A 25,808-nucleotide genomic window follows, 5' to 3' on the forward strand; every position below is an offset into this window, starting at 1 on the left:
ACTCCATCTCTACTAGACTACAAAAATAACCTTCTCCATTACACCCCCTCATCTGCCTCCTCCATGTTAGAGGATGGGACAGGGACCAAACTAAAAAGTGAAAGAACACCTCAAATAAATTTTTCTTAAAGATATTTTCTATTTTTTATTTCAGGTAGTGCTTCTCACACTGATATATAAGCAAATCTGTTATTAGTTTGGCTTTAGTTGAGTCGCTGATGCTATAAAAACAGAATGACATGACATAATTGACAGATGAGCCTGGCACACGATTGGCTAAGCATGTAAAGGCGGGACCTTGATACCCCATCTTGACACCAGGATGAGTACAGCGCAGACTCTGGCTCCAAATGATGGAAAAAGTGCAAGATACCAGCATATGGGATATATTAGCTTTCCCTTAGTACAATGGGAGGAAGTGGAGACACTTAATCCATCTTTACTTACAGTCCAACACTGAGAGGGAGCAGAGCCTGGCCACACCCAGAAGATAAAAGAGTTCAGGGCCCTCACTCCTGGTTCACACTGACACCTACCACAGAACAAATGGCCCCAGAACTTACCAGCTGCTGATGTTTGCTCATGCCCTCTTCAACGCTGGCTGACTGCACAACGATGCGCGGCAAGTTCTGCGACTGGAAGTTCAAAAGAAATGAATGTCACTTCAGAGAAAAACAATCTGTACATTTGTACTGAGAGGCTGTCGAGAAGATTTCAAGATGGAGTCGTGAGCGAGTCGGTATCATTTTGGCTGGGCTCCACCTGAAGATTAGATGTTAATGTGAGCCTGTAGGTCTCAAAACCAAGTCATTAACCTGACTGAGTGTGTGTATGTGTGTGTCAGGTGAAGTTTAGCTGCTCAGGTAGAATTATGAATCAGGCTTCAGTGTGACAGTGGAACAGAAATAGAGTCAGTGGAGGAAAGAAGTTAATCTCGGAGTTAACTAGACAGCAGGTACTGGTTTAATGAAGACTAATCTACATTACGTATCCATCTCTGTTGGTCATCTACTTTATTGCTGCTGCACGGACATGTTTTATTAATGTGAATAATCAGTTTGTTATCAAATAGATTGAAAAGGATTAAAATAATTCATTTAATTCAGTAATCAGCAGCGAAGATGTTGATATGTGATGCAGCGTAGTGTAAGTGTAATAAAAACATTTGCTCATCAGATCACTCAGATAAACTGGTAAAACAATCAGGATAATTGCACCCTAATTATAATTGAACCATTATCATTTATCCCTATTCAGTATTCAAGTTAGCTCTTTCTCACTCAATATGATCCGTCAGCTGATTAAATACTGTGTGATTCGATTTTTTTTTAGGTTTGACGATGGTAATTAAAAAAAACAAATATCTGAAGATATTTTAAGATAATTAATAAATTAGGACAATTGTTCTTCTGTGTGCTTAACAGCCACAGAATATTAATCAGGTTGATTGTTTAACTCGGATGCAGCCCTGACGTCACAACATGCTGAGGGAATTAACTCTTAATTCTCAGGATTTGTTAAAATGTCTCGTTTACATTTAGTGCTTCATTGTAATCTGTCCTGGGGTTTTTGTGTAAAGCTGCTGACTAACAGACAAACAGATGAAAATATTTCCTTCTTGTTGGAGGCAACTGAAGTCCTCCTTACCCCTGTTCAAGCAACATCTTATACAGTGCCAATATGTTATAGGAAATGACTGAGGCCTTTCAAAATATGAAATACATAAATATATACATACACCTTAATATATGTTTATACAATAAAAACAGTACTGTGATGGTAAAGCACTGTTGGTTTTGGACCTTTGAATGAAAAATGAGGAATAACACAAGAGTCACCTCTCAAATTCTTATTTTTGTGAGTGAAGGGACTCTGACTGCTAGTCTACACACAGTTAATGGGTTTTCTAACACGGGATTAGTTCAAAGGAAGTAGTATCAGGTGTAAATAAATAAAATCTTACATCACCAGACATGTTAAATCTTTCAATGTGGGATGCTTAACATGAATCTGTTCACTGTAGTGATCCTGATTTCAAGATCACGGCTACAATCAATAGCTCATCCATTCAAAGTTCACGATACTGCAGTGAGACAGGCCTCAAACAATGAACCATCGAGGACCGATTCATTTCCATTTCAACCAAATGCAAGTGATTTCCAAGATTAGCTTCCCCCAGCGACTCACGCTTCTAATCAGCCAAATCAGTGGCTGCGTTGACAAAGCTGCAGACTCTGCAGTCTCTCTGGCACATGATTGGAGATCAGCACATGAGGAGGAGGTGAAGGAGTGTTATGGGTGGGGGGGTGAAGTCCACCTGCTCCTAATGAACCCTTCTCTACACACAGTGTGCTGCCGTTGCGGCGGGGGATGTTTGCAGATTGTCTGCTCTGATAACAAACATTTTACCAGCATGTCAATCACTCACGTGAATCCAATTTGTTCTATGTGAACTGATCATTTCATCTTTGCCCGAGTTGTCAAGTTACCTGGTTTTGATCAACAAATGTAATGACTCAAAAAGTCACGTTCATTCTTGATACATTTGTCAGTGTATTACTTTCTGTAGAAAACAGAAACTGAAACCACAAAACAGTGACTGGAAGCAAATACTACTGTTAATGAAATGATGCTATTTATAATAACAGCGTCTTTTTATTTGCAGTAAGTTGAAAGTAGGATTTTCATGTTTTTTGGCTGATTATTCGATTTGTAAACTGAGATGAGAAACTGCAGGAACATTTGATTGAGGAGAGTGGTTTCAAAAAGTTCATCTCCACCACCTAAGTAGTAAAGAGTACTCCAGCAATTTAGAATTGAACTTCCACGAAGCTTGTGGATGCAAGGGACCGACTTCAAACCGAAGGGTCCAAGGCTATCTACCAACTTTTCAACTATGCTCCCAGGCTTTATAAATGGGAAGATGATGGTAATGTTTTCTATTTTTAGAAAAGATTGGTTAATTGACTTTTGCATTGACCAGAAATGAAACCAAAGAAAATGTGATGAAACCAGAAACTACCTCCGCTACACGTAAATATCCAGAGGCTTCAGAAAGTATTCAGAACCATTCATTTTTTTTGCACACTGTGCTATGTTGTAGATTTCAAATGGAAAATTGTCCATCAATACCATAAAGACAAATTAGGGGCTTTCAGAAATGTTCTAAAAAATCTCTTATTTACAAAAATATTCAGACCGCTTGCTATGTCACTTCAAACTGTGGTCATCCGGTTTGCCTTGTTATCCTTGTCATAAACTTGATTGGAGTCTCAGGAATTCTCTGTAGTCTGAGGTAACACTGATGAGGCACAGCTCATATAAAGTCTAAAGCTCTGAGTGTTCTTTGGAACCATCGGACCTCTTCTTAAAGTTTGAAAATTAGCTGAACTGAGTAACCAGACAAGAAAGTTCTTGGTCAGGGGGTCGACAGTCACTTCCAGAGCTTCAGAAGTTGCTCTGCAGAGATGGGAGAACGTGTTTAAACCACCATCTCTGCAGCACTTCATCAATCAGGTTTTTATGGTAGAGCAGCGAGACAGAACCCTCTTTAACTAAAGGCCATATGACCGCCTGGTTGGAGTTTGCAAAATGGCATTTTATGCACTCAGAGAGCAAGAAGGAAACGATGGTCATCTGATTAGACACAGGTTTAATGAGCAGAAATCCAAACCCTATGGGTTATACCATTTCTGCTGTGAAGCATGGTGATGGTCGCATCTGTGCATGCTGTGGGGGGCTTCTAATAAGTGGCAGGTAGACTGGTTAACTGGTCAGAATATAGGTAGGGAGTAATTGAGCCAAATACAAAAGAAAAGCTGCCCTAGAGGGAACACAACCTGGGACTAGATACAGCAAGGAAATGCTTGAATGACTTCAGGACGAGGTTCAAACTCTCCTGGAGTGTTCTTGCTAAAGTCTCCACAGAACATTTGTGGAAAAACCTGAAGATGACAGTTCACAGACACTTCCCAGCCAATCTGATGGAGCTTGAGAGGATCTGAGAGGATGATCCAGGAGTTCAAAGTTTGTAGAGACTCACCCAACACGACTGGAAGCTGGCATTTATTCTTCAGAGGCTTCTACAAACCACTGAATTAAAGCTGGGGTTGGTAATCCAGGAAAAGATAACAAGCGATACATCCCACCCTCTCGCCGACTTTTCTGTGACTCCCTTGCTAACTTCTGGCTCTAGTCTCTATAGTCTATTTATTGAAGCCATTGTATCTTAGTGTACTTAATAAAAAAAAAAAGTTCTGCCTCACAACCTTAAAAAGATGATTTAAGGTCGACACAAATCATAGTTTTTGTATTCCTTGTTTATGACGAGGTTTATCGGCTTTATTTTTGCAAACTTCTGAAAACCACTTATCTTGGGCACTGAGGCATTTCCACTTTATCTGTTTATCATCTGTGTTTCCATCTACATAAGCTCTGTTTCCATGGCTACGGAAGAAATAGGACTTGCTGCTGATGAGTAGAGGGTATATTTAGATTCAGGCTGCAATGACGCATATAAACTTTAAATCCCAGATAAGAAAAGCAGGCGGAATAAGAGCATACATTTCAAAGCATGATGAGCGGACTGAATGAACGTACCTGCTGATGGACAACTGACTGGGTGCCGCTATCTTCCTTCCCACCAGGAAGCAGTGACTTCAGCAGCTTGGGCACGGCCTTCACTGGGGGGAGATAAGAGGCAGCGAAGCCTGAGTGCACTGATAGAGGAGGTTACAGGAGCAGAAGTGGAGGAAGAAAGGACAGATAAAAGATAAAAGTATTAACAGAGAGAAATGTTTGAGCCAAGAGGGAAACAAATGCTGAGTGAAGATTCAGAGCAAAGGCAGAGATATAGTTGGCCACGGGCTAAAGCATCAAAAAGAGCCCTAATGACATTGAAGGATGCAAAAAAGGAGGAAAATGATTGAAAGCCACAGAGAGAATGGGTTAGAAGATGATGGTTTTATTAGTCGTACCTGCTTCTGGGTTCAGGCTCTGGGAAATGGAACTGGGCAGTGTGCGTCTGGACGAAGGAGGAACCACACAAAGATCCTGATGGCTCTTCCAGCTCTGCACACACACACACACACACACACATAAACAAGGTAAACACATGAGAGAGGACACACACTTACATACCCACACCGACAGCTGAAAGCAGCGTTCCAATAATCGGTGAACTTTAGCAGACTCTATTGGTAACAAAAAGAATTGCAACAACCCTGATGGGACATTTTCCAGTTATGTACCATTTATCCATTAGTTTCAGCTACTTACTTAAATAAGTAGTGCATGGCCTTTATATGTTCTGTAATTAAGTCACACTTGAGTTACTGATTTTAACCTCTCATCTAATATATGAATTCATTCACTAATATCTATATATATCTGTTTTTTTTATAACTTTATTGTTCAACCCAATACCCATTAATTTAAGCTTATTTTTTCACTTACCTTCACATCTCTATTCAATATATGAATCGTTATTATCATTTAGAAAATGTCTCAGAGCAATGAGCAATCTAAGAGATGAGAAAACTCAATGAGAAATTTTATTTCCCCTCCTTAGTCTTCAGTGTTCTTAGCCTGGAAAGGTAAAACATTCCAGTATTTTTCACAAAAGATGAAAAACAGCGTTAATACTATAAGAAATGGTGATAAACAAAGTAGGATTAGTAGACATGACTCACAGTGAAGTCATTGAGCTGATAAGAAGTGGAGTAGAGATCCAGAGTACTGGCTGTCAGCTGGTTAGAGAGAGGTTCAGAGCTCAGGTGTTAGTAAGGCAGGTTAACAGCGGGTAGACAGGTTACCAACAGGTAGACTACTTAACAGTAGGTAGACGGGTTAACAGCAGGTAGACTAGTTACTAACAGGTAGACTGGGTAACAGCAGGCAGACAGGTTAACAGCAGGTAGACTGGTAAATAGCACGGTAAGGATTCAAGTAAAAACACCTTCACTCAAGAACAGAAGCAAGCCACAGGCAAGTTGTGGTGAGCAGTAGTTACGTGTTGCTTCTCGTTTCCTCTGATTTGTACTTGTAACTCTGACCAATCATTTTCTGAAATCATTACCATTAGACCAACCTAACTCTATATTTCTGTGACATCTAAAAATAAACTAACATCATCACTAACCTTTAAGAAAGGGAGGGGAAAAAGACCCCAATACACAAAGAGGGGGACAGCAGATCAGCCTCAAACTAAGCTGCTCATTTCTTTTTTTCCCAAATAGTTTTTTTTTACATTATATTAATATAGTGTATAGTGTATTTTATATACTATTGCAAGTAACTCATAGAATTTGCAGCTTTTGGTTTCTGTCTGCTCCCGTTCAGACCTGGTATTAACATTTGTCCTGAGTGATCTCAATTGGACGACTCTCAGTTCCAAGCGCACCTTAAGGTTTCCTCAATACATCCTCAGATCTGATCACTCAAACCACACTCGGAAGTGGTCAAGGAAGCATGTGGCCACAACTGTGTGAACACAAACAGTCCTGGGCCACATATAGAGGACCGACTGCTCAGCGGACATACTCTGACCTTAACCATACATATTTTCACACTTCTCAGTGTCCACAGGTTGATTTGTTCAGAGTCACAATATCAACACTGATCACCACATAATGACTGATATTTAAAATATATTATTAATTATAATTAAATTGATAAAAATCCTTCTTCAAAGCAGGGCTTCATCAAACTCATTCAACCCCTCCTGACTCCTCTCACTTTCTCTTGTGCCAACACACAGACAGACAGTAACACTCTCACACACAAACAAAGTGACATTGGAGACATTTTTAAACTCAAACTGAGTAAAAACAACATTATTTGGTTATGGCAAATAGAAATGACATACGTGATTATTTGGCTATAGAGTGGGGCAGTGCGATCTGATCACAAGTTGTCACAGGAGTGACATTCGGGATGACATTGAATAGCAGGTGAGATCAGGGTTAGAGAGGGGGCGGGGCACTCAAAACAGGTCAATCTGAGGAGGGCCGTTTTATTTATTATGATCCTTGTGCTATTTTTACCAAAATATGCTACAGACATTTCATTAAGACCCCAAGGAACCATATCAACTGTGGTAAAATGTGAATACGATGGGTCCTCTAATGCCAGGTCTGAAGATGTCGATATTTCGCAACCCTCCTGTTTGAAAATAAACCTGAACTAACCCTATAATGTTGAGATCAGAATAAATTCTCTCTTACCCGGTTGATGTTTGGAGAGCTTAGGCAGCGTCTGGGAGGTTTCCCTCTGACCCCCATCTGCTCCTTTACAGCCACCTCCTATACACACACACACCAAATAAATTTGAAATTGTATGAGAATATGTATTTGCAAAATTTATAGAGACTCCAACTTTGCGTTTTTACTCCGAAAATATAATGAACTAAATGAAAAAGACTGAGGATTTAATGTGCTCATGTTTAATGAGTGACTAGTGACGTCTTGGTATTCAGAATGAGCTAAATGATCATCAAATAGAAAATGATTGATCTAATCCATCTTAGTGTTTGTGAAGAACAATTCCTGACCTGTCTGAGACGGTCAAGAGTGAGGATGTTCTCCACAGCCAGGACGCTACGGAGGTATTTCTCTATGGCCGCCTCACTGTCGGCTGACTGGTCGTCCTCAGCGCTGGCAGCGAGCCGCGCCAACATCTCCCTGTCCTCTGGACCATGGATGTCCTGTGAGAGCAGGGGTACAGAGCGTTAGGGCTAGTGTGAGATCAATTTGATCAAAGTCTTAGTCTGTATCTGAAATTTTTCTTAGATCCCTCATCCATTAATCATTTATTGATCCAAGATCTGCACTCCCCGTTTATTTGTTTTCTAGATTATTCTGGGATGAATATGCAATTGCTCATAAATCTTGATATTGTTTATTTATAATACATTTTTTTTAAATATTTAATTTGGTTCTTACCCCTGGGATGTTAGACACGATTTCAAATGTGACCCCACAGCCGGGGATGGTGCTGCGATGGGACATCCTCTTCAGCAGACTCTGTGCAAAGCCCTGCCACACAAACCCACAATATAATTTTCTCATATCTACTCATCTAATTAGCAAACATGGAATTATTGAAAGGAGAATGCAAAGATGTGGTTGTGTCGGCTCACTCCTTCCAAATATGCCTCCCGGCGTCACCCACCTGTCTTCCAGTGACATTAACACAGATGCGTTTTCTGAGGATCAGCTGCATGTGGGCCGGGTGGCTCAGCTGAACAACTGCTAGGACCGTCAGGTAGACCCTCTGGTCGGCAGAGGCCACGCGACTCAGCTGGGGGCAGTCATGAACCGTTGAGTCCCAGGAAGCCTCCACCTTCACCTGAAACACAGAAAATCAATGGCATAAGAATTCCCTCCACCTTGTGTCAGGTAGACCAACTATTTAAATTGGAAACTTGAGAGACAGATACAAATACACAGTCTGCATGCAAGTCTCAATACCTCTGGATCATAGTGTTTAACAATATGAAGGTCGAAGAATTCGTCATCATCCTCCTCACTCAGCAACGCGTCCAGACCCCCAGATAATGGGGCTGAAAGATTGGACTGGAAATCATCAGCTGGCGGGAGAAGAAAGACAGAGCGTGAGTGACCTGTTAGTTAAAAGATAAAAAGGACGACAGAAGACTGTGAGAACAACATACCACTGAGATCCAGAAACAGGACGGGAATGTGGGTTTCCATTCCAGGGACAGGAACCCTGCAGAGAAACAGGACCATCATTAAAGCAATGAAACACCCAGTCCATGACACAGAGAGACTGACACCTCAGTTGTCATCGAGGCATAGAAAGCATTTAATATCCAACTATCTGATGATTAGAGGTGTGTAGGGCCACTAGATCAAATGAGTGAGTTGGCATGGTTTCACCCTAAATAACAAACTCTGTAGCACTCATTTTAACTGCTACAGGAAAGACTAAAGCCCAAGGCCAATCTGGGTGTGAGGGTCAGTGGAGTATAAATATGATCAGCAAACTAAAGCATCATGGGATAAAGTGAATGGGATAAACAGATGGCTTAAAGCTCGTAGTTTTCTCCTTTACCAACACACACCTTTCTGCTGGTGCTCCAGGGATGCCGCTGCCGGCTGAGGGCACTAGGACGGCATTTCTTTCTTCTGTGAGAGTCAGACGACACTCCAGCAACTGAGACTCCCTTTCAACATCATCCTCGGACTTATCTACAGGACATGCACACAGTGGAAAAGAGATAAACAGAGGGACATTAAAGGATCTTAAAAGTGCATTCCTTTTCTTATATTTTACATTTCAGAAAATCCCTATTAAAATATGATATTGGACTTCCAGCTGCTTCTTCTTGAATTTAACCTTGTTGTAGTGATTTTCACCTTTAGACTGTTTTCCTCATCTCTAAAAAACCAGAGTATGTTAAAAAACGAAAGCATGATCACTGGGTGGTCAAGATAATGTTACATTGTACCATCCAATCGTAGCCGACATGATTTCCGAAAACTGTGATATACAATACCATGGTTAAAGATTAGCTCCACCAATCAGAGACATTGCTCTTACACCTGAGGGTTGTGGTTAGTGCAGAACTTCTCTGTGACATCGCAAATCCAACACGTTTTTCTTAAAAAGCTGTTGATATAATGTCGAGTTGTGGCTTCTACCGGAGCACATAACATTGTTTCACAGTCCTGTAGCTTGTGGTAAGTCTTGATTGGATGGTTATGATATTATAGCTGATAATCAAAATTTGTATTTTTCTTTGCTGCCGAGCTCTAGATCACTGTCAGTTGGTTGTGAGAAAGAATCAGCAAAGGCAACACTTGTACTTCAGAATTATACACTGACAAAAACATTTTCATGAAGGAAAATGAGAAGGTAAAATTAAGTCTGAGTCATCTTTCACAGCTGAATCACACTGTGCGTTGGCAGGAAATTACATGTTACCATAAAAAATGGGGATACAGAGTAGATAAATAAATGACTGGAAATGTTGCTGCTGTTATCTTTGTCTCCACATCAGAGCTGTGGTCACAAATTCTCATTTGTTTTCAGGCTGAATGTGTTTTGCAGCTTCACCTGGTTTGGAGACGACCTTCTGCAGATGCTGGTCCAAATACTCCTGCCTCTGAGTGAGTGTGAACAGCCACTGTTCCCTCATCCTCTCCAGGTCCACCTCCTATGAACACACACACAAAGACACACAGGCAGAGACACACATTCAGTTCAGCTGAACCAGAATTTTTTATTTCACTGTTCAAACAAGAGAAACACATTTTATCAGCCCATTATGCAGATTTTTTAATGATCATCTACTTACTTGGTAACTGTCCATGTCTTCATCACCAGCCTGAAATGTAAACAGAAAGAGAAACTGTTCAAGAGTGACCGTCTAAGAAACGTGTAATTTAATGGCTACATTCAACATTCCCTCCTCACCCATTGTGATTCGCTGCCTCTGGAGACATGTGCCTGTCGGACTTGGACATTTCCAATGGACACAGAGAGGATGGAGGCAGTGATAAGGGGCATGGTGCCCGAGTCAGACACCGAGCGCACCTCCACCTGAACTCGACGGGACTGACCCTGGAGGTACAGATTTACATTTACGTTACATTTAATTCTCAGTTTATATAATCATTCTCAAGCTCAAATAATCAGTACGATGATTCTAATAATAGAGATAATGAATAAATGAATCACATATCCAAATAGTAATAAATGAAAAAGTATTTTAACCTGTTTAAGCTGGAAGATTCCTCCAGTGCGTACGTCTTTGGCAGGAAGAACCTCCACAGCTGTGAACTGTCCAGCCTCATTCAGCTCCATCAGCTGCACCCACATCTCCAGTCGACGGGTCACCTCACTCCATCTGCAGGTGGGACGAGGAAACACTACAGCATCACAACTGAGCCAAATGTAGCACTAAGTAATACCTTCATTCATCATGTTGTGACACATATTACGGTATTTCGTTCAGCATGATTCAATGTTTTTGGACAATTTTACCCTTAATACTTTCACCATGTTGAGAGATAATGCATGACTGAACTCATCTAAAGTAAGACTAACTGGGACGCTCTTTAAGGGATTAAGACACTAATCATGACCAGAAACACACCCAGAGTCAAGCAGACATATCTCCGCTTTATTTCCTGTGATGGCTGCTACCACTATCTATTGAAGCAAAATCATAGAGTGTAAATAAACGTATTCATCATTAAAGCTGACCATGGTTGATTTTTACCTCCGCCAAGGGACTTATGTTTTCCTCTGTTTTTGTTTGTCTGTTTGTTAATTAGGAAGATTATCCAAAAACGACTTTACGAATTACCACAAAACTTGGTGGAAGGATGTGGTTTGGGCCAGGGAAGAACTCATTAAATGTTGGTGCATATTTGGGTCATGGGTCAGATCCAGGAATATGTTTCTACTTTCTGTACCTTTGTGAGATTATAGTGCAGTTTTTGACATGTTCACACTTTCTTTTTTTGCATCTTGATGAGAAAAATATGGCATATTGAGGGAGCTGATATCTATGAGTGTGTGAAATCTGTGCAGCTTGATTCGATTTCAGGGGAATATTGGGCTCTACTGAGTGCCATTCTAGCTGATACTATTCCTAGTTATGAAAGATGAGGAAAACTACAATTGCTTATTTTAATCTGCAACTGTTTAGAAAACGTTAAAGAGTACAGTATACCGTAAACTGGAAACATCTGCCCTGTGGTTGCATCCCTGCGCCAACCAGTGCTGTTTTAGTCTACATAATTTTTTCCCCCAGATTTAAATCATATGAGTCTGACCTTTGACCACCCAGATGTAATTGGTGAATCTTTGAGTGTAAGTGAAAATGTTGGCATTTTTTTTAGCTTTTGTGATAAGCTACCTCTCTCTGAGCGATCTGGTCTTAGCTTGAATAACTCCGAGGTCCCACAGAGCCAGGTTTCTGCGGTGGTTGGCCTGTTTGTGGCCGTACACTTCAATGGCCACAGCTCCCTCAGCCAGAAACTCCACAAGGTCATCTGATACTGACACAGACAACTCCTGCAAAGACAGTAATTTACATCTTCTGTTCTATCATCACTTTGATAGTTGTTTACCACCAAAGTGTTTACCTTGGCACTGTCAAAGACCACAGTGCACTGAGGGTCTCTAAAGGCTGATGATGAGCTGGATGGCGCCACCTCTGGAGCGATGAACACAGGCTCCTCCTGCCCCCAGAAGTGGTACTGGCAGAAGACAAAGTTGGACAGATGGCGAGGAAGACCAGTGGCCTGGAGGATTTTCACCTGAGAGAAAGAGAAGAAGGAAAGAACTGTTAAACCTTTTTGTTTGCTCTCTCAAGAAATTAGTTTATTGGTTCTTTAGATCTATATGAAAGAATTCGAGGCAAAGACTGACTTTGTTTTTATTTCATTTCATCATAAGACAACAGAAGCAATAGATAACCACGCTGGGTCGACTCAGAGTTAATTAAACGTTTCACAGAGCAGTTAACTGGAGGAAGACAAGATACAGAGCAGTCAACATTCTGCCTCTCTGCCAGATCCATTATTAAGCAGAGACTATTTTACCACTGGCAACACCTTAAACTGAAGTTACCCTCCCTTATACTGAGTGTAAGCTTAAGATTTATATGTCCATAAGAAAAAAAATATATACTTCATCAGATGTCTCTCTGGATTTGACTTGTTCATCTTTGACGTCAGGATAATCCGAGCAGTTAATGAAGCTACGTGTTCTCACCACACATTTCAGTTTACGCTCCGTTTGATCTCCGTCTGTGTTGTGGATCTCCTGAGCGTCAGGCTGATCTGGACTCTCCTCCTCAGAACCCTCTTTTCCCCGCCACAAATCCACATGCAGCCGACCTGCCACCTGATACACACATCACACACACAGAAAAACACATTTCTCTTTCTTCCCTTGGCAAGAACTCAGCACATCTTTCTTAACTTTGTCCATTTTTTTTTGTTAAGTGGTTTCTCTACATTAATTTATCTTGTGGTCCCAGAGGTTTATATTACTCATAGAGGCAGACTCATGACTTCGTCATACTTTAGGACATACTATTAAAGTTATCAAAAAAAGACTTCATGAAAACATTTATTTCAGTATTATGTCAGAAAATTATTGATTTCCTTTTATGTACCTGGTGAGCTTGATTAGCATTTTCACCTTTTCTCCCTAACTGGCTAACCTTAATAATTACAAATTTGTACAGTTGCTGGTTTGTGAACTAGGGTTATTACACTGAAAAAAGCTATGGTTGAAAACAAGGCACTAACAGGGAAAACATAGAAAGCCCAAACAATTTCCTGAATTAAGATGAGTGATAATTTTCTGTGGGTTTGTCACTATAAAATATGAACGAGTGCAGCTATAAACGAATTCAGCTATCTTCAAAACAGTTGCTAGTGTTCAATAAAAAATATTGTTACCAGTAGCCCTTTGTGATTCAAAAGAACAGTTTAAGTGAATGGACATAACAGGTTTCAGGGAGTATTATACAATACAAACTTCTGAAATAAACCATGTTTAGCAGCAGACTATCCATTGTTAACAGTCAGGTCCTACCTCTCCCTTCTGGTTGATGATGGGCACTGCATACTGCAGCTTGACGTCGTAGAACAGGCAGGCCAGGAAGACATTGGCCACACCGATCAGACTGTGGTTCTCCTGCTCATCGAAGAACGGGTCAGCACGTTTGAAATAGGACCGCATCACCTGCATCAGAGTCAAAGAAGAGAAGTCAGGATGGTGCGAGATCGGTGAATAAACCGCATGTTTGACTCCAGGGTCCTTTGGAAGTAGTAATCTGTCGCTCTTCACTCACAGCGTTGTCTTCATCAAAGTCCTTCCACTCCTGGTAAAGATCCCTCATGTCCACCAGCCTGTTCTCCATCTTCTCCAGAGCCCAGATCTGCTTTCCTTTACCTTTACGACGGACCTGGATGGCCGGCTCGCTCAGCACCACGTCACGCTATGAAGACAGAGAGGGAGGGGGGAAATGCATGTGTATATTCATGTGTGTCAGACGATGTATTTTTATTCTTCTTCTATTTATTTTCAGACGCCACTCTACCTTCCTGTTGGCATCCAGGTTCGAGGCAGGTATCTGAAGAGTGACCAGGTACTCTGTTCTCTTGTTGAGTTCCTCTGCGATCAAGCCGGCCTCCTGAGCCAGCAGGTTGGCCCGAACTATCTGCTCCCTCAGGCGCCGCAGGGTGCGAGTCATCATCGCTTCCCTGCACCACAATCAGACACAACCAGGCAGGATTTACAATGTATCTGGATACTTCTTCACTTGAAGCACTAGACTGTTCAGTTGAGATCTGTCCAGTCCAGTCTCACCTGTCCTCACTCCAGCGTCGCAAGCGTTTTTGGTAGCCGGGCGATGTTACAGCAGCACCAGCACTGACCGGGAGACCTGATGCGTCCAGTCTCTGGCGGAGCTGCTCCAGCTCCTGCTCATACATCTGCCTCTGACGCTCCAGGGCGCAACGCTTCTCCTCCTCATGCTGCCTCTCCAGTGTCTGCAATACTGACTGTAGGGGGTCTGAGGAAGGAGGAGGAGCCGCCAGTTGATGGAAGAATTGAGAGAGGGAAAAGAGGAAGATTGAGTGTAAAGAAGTTTCTATTCTTATCAAACTGAAAATGGCATCTATGATTTGCAGCAAGTTGACAAGACACGAAATAATAACACATGGGAACTAGATAATAAGTCGTGGGAATGCAATAACTTGTGGTCAAGTGATATTAAATTGTTCCCATTTGTTATTATCACAAAGTTTTCCCCAAATGTCACCAGAGGGGCTCCATAGTTTACTGACTTCCACAACCATTAACTAGAACAACCAAACCAAATCTGAACATGTATAGTAGTTATTAACCAGAACCTATGTTGATCAAGTATGTACCTTGTTCCCTGCTCAGTCAGACTCACCGTTGCTGCCCATGCCTTTCATCATGACCTCGGTCTGGGCCAACTCATAACTGAAGCTCCGCTCGCTCGACACGTCGCTGGACGAACCGAATTCCAACTCTACCCGGTCTGTGTCCAAACATGCCTTCATCACAGCACCGTCCTCCTCATCCTCAACCCCTGCATGAACCATATGCCTGGGCAAGTTGATCCTGTGTGTGTATGTGGATCGACGAATAGGCGGTGGTTGCATATCGATGCAGGTGAGGGAAGAGCGAGTGAGAGACATAGGAAGAACCATACAGTGAAAAACAGGAAGAGGCACAATTCAAAGGTTGTTATGTAACATGCAAATATATGTTTAGGAAAAATCAATCGCTACATGAAATCAAACTCAACACTGTGCAGCTGATACACACCTGAAGAAATGGTTATTTCCCCATAGAATTCTGTAACCATGATGCAGCTGCACTGGACTGGTGACTACAGCACCATTTACACATGTTCTACCAAGAGGAAACAACAAGCATTACACATCACGCAACACACTGTTTCAGATGATAACGAAATACACTCCACTGACAGTTTATTTATTTGCAAGGTCCACTATTAAATATGTACATACAAACATGATTTTTGCAATCCTTTCTCTACTAAACATCAGGTTTGTATGTGTGTGTTGCTTTAACTTAATAATGACTGAAATTTGAATCTACAGTGCTCATTCAAAATGTTTCCTCTGAAAAGTGACCATGGACACTCAGATTATGTTTGTCTTTTTAGTTCAATCACATGATTCCTGATTTAAAAAAACAATTCTCAGCATTTCAGACTAAATCAATGTGAGGATGGCTGTTCACATTCAGAACCTCATATATACGCATTTAAGTTATATTATTTATAGCAGGTTTATATAAGATTTTTCTTCTTGCTACTTTTTTCATGCATCAGATTGTAAGTTTATATAAATATATATAGATTTATTTGTTTTAAGTTGTCTTGGACACTGAAAAGAATAAACCAAACTTATTTAAATGTCCTTTAGACAGAGATAAATGAGAAAAAGCATGTGAAGCATGTGTTGATCACTATCAGCAACCACTTCCATATGATACATAGTCATTTCTGACCCAGTCAATAATTGATTTATTAATTAATTAATTAATTGATGAACAATCTTGTGAACAACTTGAACTTCCCCCCCCCCCCTGACATCACAGCCTCTATGACCGTGAACCAAAGAGGACTTATATTTCATCGGCTTGACCACTTACCGAGCGCTGCGGTGAGGAGTGAGCACCACGCTGTTGTTTTCAGTGATGTCGATCACGCAGTGCTCACTTTGGATGGCCATCCCACACAACTGGATGTCCTGGGAGTTGGCTGAGCCCACGCATGTGTGATCCTGGACATGAGACACAGAGAGGACTGTCGGACCACCGGTGTGTTTTCAAACAATGTATCTGTGTACGTCCGTTAGCCTCTTAAAAAAAGGCCCAGTACAGACAACGGCACTGTCTCTGTGTGCGTGTGTGTACCTTCAGGTAGTAGACCAGTAGCTCGTTGAGGGCAGGGTCAGCATTAAGGTTGACAAGGAAACACTTGTCATCCACCAATCTGATTCCAGAAGACTGCAGAGATATTCCTAGACTCTCCAGCTGCTTCTGACGCTCCTAAAGGAAACACATGCTCAATATTTAATACATGAACTGAATACTTCAATTGGTAATTATTCTATTCTGTCGCTGTTAATCTATTCAGTTTGATTAATGCATCTGCTGGACTTTACTGAGTAAAAAGAATTGACAAGAAAGAGAGCACAAGAGAGAAAGTGTGTCTGTGCATGTGTGTGTGCGTGTGTGTTACCTGCGCGACAGCCTCAGTCTTCCTGAGTTTCTGCTCCCATGTCACTGTCATTTCCTGGATCAGTTTCTCTGATTCCTCCAGTCGTTCCTTCAGCTCTGGAGCCTTCATAGACTGAGAGGGACAGAGAGAGTTTCATACCCCGCTGTGTTTTTCACAGTATTCAATAATCATACTACTTGTACATGCTGAACAAAGGAGAATCCATCTGCACCTCAGCCTCTGTGAGCTGCTCCCTCAGTTTCTCCACTTCCTCGCGCAGCTCTCGGATGATCCTGGCGTTGGGGTCTTCGTTGACCACAGCGTGGTTGATGATGCTCTTTGCCCTGTCCGCGTACCGCAGGGTAGACAGCGTCTCATCGTAATTGTCCGCTGATGGGCTGATGGTGGCGACCATGGCTGTGCGGCTGTTCCCTCCCAGGCTGTCCTGCATTCAGAAATAACCCATAACCTCAGGGACAATTATGAAAATTACACAATAAAGTCCACCAGTTTGATTTGGAAATAAAATTATCCATGTGTTAAAGTCTTATGATTTATGAGCATTGGAGTTTTGAGGAAATCAGGGTTTTATAAACAACATATAAATATTATCATTCCATCTGGAGCTGGAAATTAAAGACGAAAACAATAGGAGCCTTTTTCCACTTGAAGTTTAAAAGACAAAATAACAAAGAAGCACACCAGATTTAAAGAAAAACATATTGTAGACTACCCTGTTGTGTATTCAAAAAGGCATGGAGAGCAGGAACTGGTTATCTTCTAAATACTTGAACACTGTTCAGTATGGGAAATATGGCAAAGGTAAGGAGGAAAACAGAAGAGGGTGAATTAATCAACAACAAGATGAACGTCGTGCACAGAAAACATTCTCCCGTTGTGGAATCCATTTTAAGAAGGTCTGTCATTTTCTCTGTGTACCTTGAGCAGCCAGGTGAGCACAGAGTCTCTGTATGGAACAAACTTGCTCCTGTTCTTCCCTGCTCCCTGGTCAGCCAAGGCAGAGATAACTAACCCTAGAGTGCTGAGAGACCTGGAGAAGGGGACGCAGGGGAGGGGGTTAAAGGGGGGCGGCAGAGAAGGGTAATGGGTAGAGAAGAAAACAGAGAAGGGTCAGAGACTCTAATACATCAAGGCAATATTGGCCTGAAAGACTGCAGTGCAAACATGTGAAGTACTCTTCATGTTGATACAGTTAAAAGTGCGGTACACAGTGTCCTACGAGCTTTAGAGCTGCTGAAACATAGCAGTTTGGAAACGCTGCTGGACCTGTTTTAGTTTGAAAATTCCAGGGCTATGTTTTAGACTGGATGGGCAGAGACAGAGATGTTTGGAAACTGACATAGACACTCACAACTGCTTGCTGATTGGGTCTTTTCAGTCACGACATAGCCTTCGCTGATTAGTCAGGCTCCTATCACATGAAAATAACTAGCATTGGGCTCAGCTACCAGTGTGGATATTGTATAAAAAAGTGTCGCTGACCCCGTTGTCTTTGCTAACAGCTATTGTGAAATTTAATTCTGCATTTTACAATAGCACACTGTTTACATGTGTAGGAGATGAGCTGTTACGAGCAATCTGCAACAATTCCCATGTCCAGAAGGACACACATGCCTGCCCGTGACCAGTGTACATAAGTGGTCGCGTGGTCTGAGATTTCAGGCGTGTTGAAAATGGGGATTATACTCAGTCTGTGCGAAGAGAGATTGTTTTAGTTTTAAAGGGCCGTTTTCAAATAAATACGTAGCAGTGTGGACATAACCTGAGATCAACAACGTTCCAGAAAGACCCAAACCAGTGAGTATTGTAAAACCAAAATTTCTAAGGAACACAGACATGATTCTATCCAGTAATCAAACCCAGAGAATTGGTGGTTGTCGTACTTATTGATGTTGCTGCCTTCTTTCAGTCGTTCCCCTGCTGCTCCAGTCTTCGCTGCCCGCTCGCTGCCGGCCAGATCCACCAGACTCAGCTTGCTCACTTTCTCGCCAGTCGTCTAGCAAAAACAGAAACACGCAGACAAACAAATGTTCATCGAATCAAATTACATTAAATTCAAATTTACTTCTAAAATCCGTCAGTCCATCAGATCCACTGTTACCAATTCTGTCTTTGAAATTGATGGAGCCATGCTGCAGACATAATTGCAAAATTCTGCTCATCATATTTAAAAGTCAAATTCATAACACTAAATGACTGAGACATTATAAGATGATATCAAGTTGAACCCATACAGCATAAACATTTAGTTGCTATCCATTATGTAAACTACTTAAACATGATTAGTTTTCAGCATCTCCGATGTGAACATTTGCTTCTTTCCTCTCTTTTATATCCGTGGAAAGTAAATATACGTGTGGTTTGGACGGTCAGACAAAACAATCACCTTGAAGACATCAACTCGGGCTCTGGGAAACTGTGATGGAATTGTTATCACAGTCTTAAATCAAATTAATGTTGACAGTGAATATTTTATGTAAAACCTAAATCTCTACTCGTCTGAATGATTCGCAAAGTTTCTGCAAATAACACCAGTTACTGTCATTCATGACATTCTGTTAATGGATTCATTTGGAGCTCTGTTACGCTGGTGACACTTTGGGGTCTTTTAGATCATCCATTTGTTCTTTCTTTCATGCATTTATTTGAGTGTTTGTCTTTTGTGATGAATCTTTTTTATTTTTTACCAGTAAATATATTATTAGTGTAAGGATTGTTATGACCATGTGGTGTCAAAGTGTGTGTGTGTCTTACTCCAGAGTGCATGTCCATGAGTGTGTGTGTGAGGATGATGTTGAACACGCCGTGTGATCTGCTGCTCTCTTCGTTCATGTTTGTGGCCGCCACTGTGCGAGATTTATTTCCCTCTGACATCAGGGACTCAACGTCCTGTCAGAGACGGAGACAACACAAACAAACATGTCTAATCCATATCCACGATTATGACATACAATTTTCCTCCATAGTCAACCAAATGTATTGAAAGCAAAAGAAAACAGAAATTAGATAAAATTCATAAAGTGTTTTCCCATAAAATCCTGCAGTACCTTGTAGCAGGCCACAGCCAGCCGGGACAGGCCGTCAACGTAAGGCCCTAAAACTTTGTGCTCTCTAACTCTCAGCGCTTGTCGACTTCTACAGAAAAAGGAAGACAGAAGACACGTATGTAACACAAATGATAAATTGAAATGTGTTTGAAAATCAAATAATACAGTATTTTTTCAACAGCAGCCCTTATACAACAGATCAAAATATACTATCTTAGAAGAAAGAAATTAAAAACACTACAACCAGGAGATAGATATACCATCATCTGATCACCCACATATATGAACCGAGAACTTTGCTCCAAACTGAAATATATACAGTGAATAGAGTGAGTATTTTAACTAAAAAACAGTGAGCACTAATTCATGGGAGGACTCAACTGACAAGAAGGTCTAATAAAGTTGTTTTTGTATTAGACAAGTTGAAAAATAAATTAGGAGGACCAGGAGGACCAGCTGATCTCAAAACAGAGCCACAGCAGGGCTCACAGATGATATATGTCGGGTCAGGCACATTCAATATTTTAGTGCTCCCCATTTTAAAGTCAGCTGTACAAAAAAAACAGGTTTCTCACCCTTTGGGGTCGAGCAGGTCCCTGACCTTCTCGTTGTAAATCTCCATGTATGAGACCTCCACAGTGAAGCTTTCTCCCTCTCGGGCCTCCTGCACAGTCCGGCTGAACAGGGAGCTGCAGAGCCGAGGGATCAGACCAGGCTGCTCCGCCGAGCCCATCATGGTGTACGACTTCCCAGAGCCTGGAGATACACACAACACAGTTACTGCATATAACTCCAAATGTCTACAATGAATGAAACTGTGTCAGCAAATCAACATGGGTTGTCTGTGGGGACAGATTTCAGGGATTTGCTGCATATAAACAAGTGCAAAAATAAAACAGGCCAAGTGTAAATTAATATATTCTGGGGAGTACTGTTAATGATTCCAGCAGAGAAAAATCTGTATGACTATAAATAAACAACACAACACTTCTTCAGCCTTCATGAAAATGTGATAAGAACAAATTAACAGTGTCTGAGAGGCGACAATTCAGATGTGGTGCAAAGTGAGACACCCTTGAATAAAAAGCTAATTGAATGGCTTGTTGAGACAAAAAATGTGTCTGGAAATGTGAAGAGACGACTCTGACTCTTCCAGGTGAACAGCAGTGTGGATGATTACAGGGCATCATTCAACCATCAAAACAATGATGTGTCTCATACCTCTTTTGGTCCTATTAATGAAACCATACCGCAATACTTATTACACTTTTTGTTTGTTTGTTACCCGGATTCAGCAAAAATTACTTTTTTATTTGTGTCCATTTCTCGAGAAAGTATTTCAGAGATCTTGAATCTGATCTGAATCCTGTAGAGGATTTGTTACTGTTGAGAACATATCTGAGCAGAGAACCTCCCTCTGCGTTGTGCAAGTGTGAAAGACAAAATGCTGAGAAGGTCTGGACACAATTCTCCAGCGATCCTCAGCAGGACATGTCAAAAAACTGCTATAGAGAAAAACATTTGCGCTTGCTAAAGATGATTTAAAATCTCCAATCAACTTAACACCAATCCACATTTTTTGGGACTGTGGGAGGAAGTGGGAGTCCCTGAACAAAACCCAAGCCGACACGGGGAGAACGTGCAAACTCAACACAGGAACACCTCGGTCGGGCTGGGATTTTATCAAGTACCTTCTTGCTGATAGGCAACATTGCCCACCAACAAATTACCACTGTAATTGTAGAAATGAAATGGCACTTAGGCTCACTAGGTGCAATAATATTCTGTAGGTTTAACAGAAACAGTGACACTGCACGCCACAACACTATCATAGGTCATGTACCCTAGTTCTTAGATGTTTGCACATTTACCTGTCTGTCCATAGGCAAAGATGCAGGCATTGTAGCCCAAGAAGGCGTTGTCCAGCAGGCTCTCTCCAAGGCACTGGAACACCACATCCTGACCTGCACATAAATCAGAAAACAATCACTTTAATACCTCAAAACAAAGGACAGGCAGAAATCTATGTTTATATTTTCAGTAAAAATCCTGAAAGTACGAGTAGACAACTGAAAGACAGTAAAAAACAAAAAAAAGCACTTTTCTGGGGAGATAAGTGTGGGATTTACTGGTCTCTCATTTTCAACAGAAGACTCTTATCTCAGAATAGACATGGTGGGAATTTTATTCACGTTAAATCCATCTGACTGTGGCTGCTGAAATATTACTGTTCAGAAACCCCCTGACAATTGTTTTGTTCGAGACCATTACAGTCTATAGGCCCACAGAACTAATCAAAATGTAAATGGTTTGTAACTCTCCATCCAGTCCCTTTCCTACACTCCATAAATAGTTGTGAATATCAGGAAACACTCTGTCAGGAGATAAGATGGAGGAATGAGTCACCGAGCAAGTGAAGTTACACATGAGCTAAAAACAGAGCAACAAATCAAGCAGAGTATGAAACTCTGTGTCACTGTGGAAATGTAGCGGACCTTCAAACTTGTCCTTTTGAGATTCATCCATGGACCAGAAGCAGTAATCATAGGCAAAAGCCTGATGACAAAGAAACACAAATACACAATTATTAGGAATAGAGGCCATCAAATCAGCACAATATTTTTAATGTTGTTCAAATTAAACACTTACCTTTGGCTGATTCCTGGGGACAGAAGAGAGGAAAAATAAAAAAAAAATCACAGTAAATAACTGGTGCTACAATAAAAATGAACTTGTAAACAAACTAAGCGGTTTATAATTTGACTGTGACTCTATCAGAGCCATGTGGACTCACACACCAGAGGAAACATAGCAAGCTTGGAACGTGCCAAGATAATAACAAGATGAAAATATTTATCACATGGCAACAGAGGCAACACTAACAATACCAGCACTGTGGTCCAGCTGAGTCTGACCTAAGCAAAGGGAATTTTGCTGAATGTGATAAATTATCATAGAGTCGTGATTCAGCAGACCTCTCACTTCACTTTTAGTCAGAATCACACATTCACAGCTGGAGAGTATTCTATTTCTTTATTTTCACAGTGACATTTTCTCAGCAAGTCTGGGGAGCCTTGAGTCACTGACCTTTTAGTCACAAGACTCCATCCATTTTTTTCAGGTGGTGTCACAAACTAATTTTAGTGGGTTACAAGGCTCTGATATGATGTGCAGTAGCATTTGAAAGAATTCTGTCTATTTATCTGCAAACATTTTTTTTTCAAGTTTAGGGAAATTTTAAAATGTCCATTTTAATTTCCAAGACTTCAAGGTGATGCCTTGGTTCAAATGTTCTGGCAAGTCTGCCCCAAAAATCCACAAACCACCCGAATAAAAGCTATTTCTCAAAATAAATGCTTTCTTATGAAATACGTTATTTTATTCATTTTAGTTTTCTACCTCAGGGCATTCTCTTTTAATTGAATAAAGGAAGCAAAATGAGAGAAGAACTGTGTGTGTGTGTGTACACTTGTAGTTATTATATTATATAATGTATTTGTGAGGACAATTTTGAGAATAGACCTTAGAGAGTGAGGACAATTTGGGAAATGTAGGACACTTTGCCTGGTCTTCACTTTTTCGAAGGCTTGTTCGCGGGTTAAGACTTCCTTTTAGGCTTAGGGTTAGAAGGTTAGTGTGTTGGGCATTTAGGTGTGATTAAGGTAAGGGTAAGGGGCTGGAGAATGCATTATGTAAACGGTAAATGGTTTTGTATTTATATAGCGCTTTTCTAGTCTGGATGACCACTCAAAGCGCTTTACAGTACAGTTCTACATTCACACACACACATTCATACAGTGCATCTATTTGCAGCACTTAGTTCTATGGGGGGCCATTCAGGGTTAATTATCTTACCAAAGGACACTTCGGCATGCAGATGGGTCAGACTGGGGATCGAACTGCCGACCTTCAGGTTGAAGGACAACCACTCTACCCCTCAGCCCCTCAGCCACAGCCGCCCCATATGTCAATGTCACTAAGATAGAAGTACCAGAATGTGTGTGTGTGTGTGTGTGTGTGTGTGTGTGTGTGTGTGTGTGTGTGTGTGTGTGTGTGTGTGTGTGTGTGCGCGTGCGTTCATTCGTGTGTGTGTGCGTTCGTGTGTGTTTGTTTGTTTGTTTTAGGGGATCCCATTTTCTTAAAATCGTCCATGCTTATCTGGATTTGCTCCAGCCTGTCTCTCTGCTTGAGGAGTGACTCATTAAAATGAGTGACGTGTCAATGCTGTGACTCGACGTTCCCAAGCAGATACTTGTTCACTCTTTGTTAAGAACAGTACAACAGACCACGCCACCAGAGCAGGAACAGCAGCGCTAGCAAAAAAAAAGTGACGCAACTGCAGGTCAAAGTCGGTGGAGTAAAAAGGGAGAGTTTCAAGGATAAGGAATCAAAAGGAGTTGTGAGTGCAGTGAAGCCTGAGAATCTGTCGATCCTCTTGGTTCGCTGAGAATCAAGCTCAGTGTCTCCCAGTGTCAAAGGTCAGGCCTAAATCTCTGCATTCATACCAGAACATTTTAAAAACACAGTTGTCACTATGTTTTACGTTCATCCCAGAGCAGACAACAATAGTATCCCACGCATCACTCAGTTCACAGATCTCCACATTCCAGCAAGCAAACGTCAAACTTAATTGTCAAACATCTTCTATGCTCCAGCACAGCTCCATGGTGATGTCCATCACATCACACATTTGTATTAGACAGAGTTAGGAGTCTGTTTAAGTTTTCGGTGCGATCGTGATGTTGAACATAACGTACTGGGGGAACAGCAGGCACCATTTGGCTAAAAGACTAAGATAACTATATGTAGCTAAGTTAGCCTGTGAACAAAGTCAGTTATATATCAGCTCACGACTCAGATATAAGGAGAGTGAACATTGTACTCACTCATATTCTGTACCTTTGTCACATGGCCAGAAACATGATTCTGTTTTGCTTACAGTTTGCCATATAAAAAAAAGGTGCTGTGTCACAGCAGCAACGAACTCAATAACAAGAACTGCTAGTTGAAAGTTTTACTCGAGTCACGGTGATAGACACTGTCCTAGAACAAGGACATTTAACCATGACGAAGGAAAAAAGGCTGCTCCAGAATTGAACTAAAAACCACAGAGAATAAAGACAGATAAAAATAAAACTGATTACAATTTCCTTGGTTGATATGTCTTGTATAATGCTGGGAATTTAGGTTGTAAACACAATTATTTAAAAAGGAAGATATAATAACAAAATGGAAAATCATGTTGGGATAGGCTACAAAATGTGTTTAAACTGTGGTACCATAGTTGTGTTTCTTGGGGTGAAATAAATCATCTTTTAACATTAGTACCCAGTCCCCAGGGAAACCCCATTTGTACCATAGTACCACTCATAACTCAAAACGCACACAACGCGGATTCTTTGCTTGGGCAGAAATATCGGTTTGGGGTTAAAAAAGGCTGCAAACATAGTCATGGCCACACACATGAGGGGACTATTTGGAAACAAGGCCTCCCTATGTGAGCCTTGGCTGGTGCATGAAAGAGCAACATTAAGTCCTGTCCTCTGCTTGACTGGCAGGGACATTCCTGAGATAACTGGCAGAGCCTCGCAGCTCCAAGGAGTCACCAAAAGAGAGGGAGGAGGACTGTGGGTCAGGTCTCTGACCAACAGGCCGACTAAACAACACAATCACAGATCGGAGTCGTTTGATAACACACATCCCCTCTGCATGGGTGGATATTGCAGATACTTTACATACCAGTTCTCCAAGTAAGGATATGAAACAAAAACATTTGCAATGCTTCAGACAGATCAAAAAAAGTCGGTTCTTATCAGAGCCAAGCCCAAACAAGAAAGTCACACAATTTTAGTTTCATTATCCTGATAAACATCCCTGCAACAATTCGAGGCATGTTTTCAGCATGAGTGGGAAACTGGGATTAATGAAAATGTGCTTTTAATTTGTGTTACAGGTTTGCCAACTATTT

The 25,808-nt window shown here is 41.3% G+C and overlaps 1 protein-coding gene across 5 annotated transcripts in view; it reads right to left on the bottom strand.

The window, feature by feature from the left end:
- The window catches only part of LOC133973650 (kinesin-like protein KIF13B), a 33,904-nt gene that overhangs the window by 2,808 nt on the left and 5,288 nt on the right, over positions 1-25,808 (bottom strand). For 2 of the 5 annotated variants that reach the window (XM_062411632.1, XM_062411633.1), the window contains 36 exons: positions 22,490-22,502; positions 22,336-22,396; positions 21,712-21,804; positions 20,416-20,596; positions 19,841-19,928; positions 19,548-19,682; positions 18,677-18,789; positions 17,712-17,823; positions 17,005-17,217; positions 16,794-16,904; positions 16,466-16,600; positions 16,202-16,332; positions 15,347-15,433; positions 14,949-15,139; positions 14,357-14,561; positions 14,088-14,250; positions 13,839-13,985; positions 13,580-13,729; positions 12,749-12,880; positions 12,118-12,291; positions 11,889-12,046; positions 10,739-10,871; positions 10,439-10,585; positions 10,320-10,349; positions 10,079-10,178; positions 9,084-9,210; positions 8,673-8,728; positions 8,470-8,588; positions 8,171-8,347; positions 7,942-8,034; positions 7,551-7,703; positions 7,224-7,301; positions 5,691-5,747; positions 4,977-5,070; positions 4,600-4,718; positions 564-635 (listed from right to left, as the gene is read on the bottom strand). In XM_062411632.1, the coding sequence (XP_062267616.1) occupies positions 564-635; positions 4,600-4,718; positions 4,977-5,070; positions 5,691-5,747; positions 7,224-7,301; positions 7,551-7,703; positions 7,942-8,034; positions 8,171-8,347; positions 8,470-8,588; positions 8,673-8,728; positions 9,084-9,210; positions 10,079-10,178; positions 10,320-10,349; positions 10,439-10,585; positions 10,739-10,871; positions 11,889-12,046; positions 12,118-12,291; positions 12,749-12,880; positions 13,580-13,729; positions 13,839-13,985; positions 14,088-14,250; positions 14,357-14,561; positions 14,949-15,139; positions 15,347-15,433; positions 16,202-16,332; positions 16,466-16,600; positions 16,794-16,904; positions 17,005-17,217; positions 17,712-17,823; positions 18,677-18,789; positions 19,548-19,682; positions 19,841-19,928; positions 20,416-20,596; positions 21,712-21,804; positions 22,336-22,396; positions 22,490-22,502 (4,348 nt within the window). The remainder of the gene's footprint in view (positions 1-563; positions 636-4,599; positions 4,719-4,976; positions 5,071-5,690; positions 5,748-7,223; positions 7,302-7,550; positions 7,704-7,941; positions 8,035-8,170; positions 8,348-8,469; positions 8,589-8,672; positions 8,729-9,083; positions 9,211-10,078; positions 10,179-10,319; positions 10,350-10,438; positions 10,586-10,738; positions 10,872-11,888; positions 12,047-12,117; positions 12,292-12,748; positions 12,881-13,579; positions 13,730-13,838; positions 13,986-14,087; positions 14,251-14,356; positions 14,562-14,948; positions 15,140-15,346; positions 15,434-16,201; positions 16,333-16,465; positions 16,601-16,793; positions 16,905-17,004; positions 17,218-17,711; positions 17,824-18,676; positions 18,790-19,547; positions 19,683-19,840; positions 19,929-20,415; positions 20,597-21,711; positions 21,805-22,335; positions 22,397-22,489; positions 22,503-25,808) is intronic. The other 3 variants (XM_062411634.1, XM_062411635.1, XM_062411636.1) reach the window with 3 other exon arrangements.

Source organism: Platichthys flesus, chromosome 18 (genome assembly GCF_949316205.1).
Source record: "Platichthys flesus chromosome 18, fPlaFle2.1, whole genome shotgun sequence".
Taxonomy (NCBI): Eukaryota; Metazoa; Chordata; class Actinopteri; order Pleuronectiformes; family Pleuronectidae; genus Platichthys; species Platichthys flesus.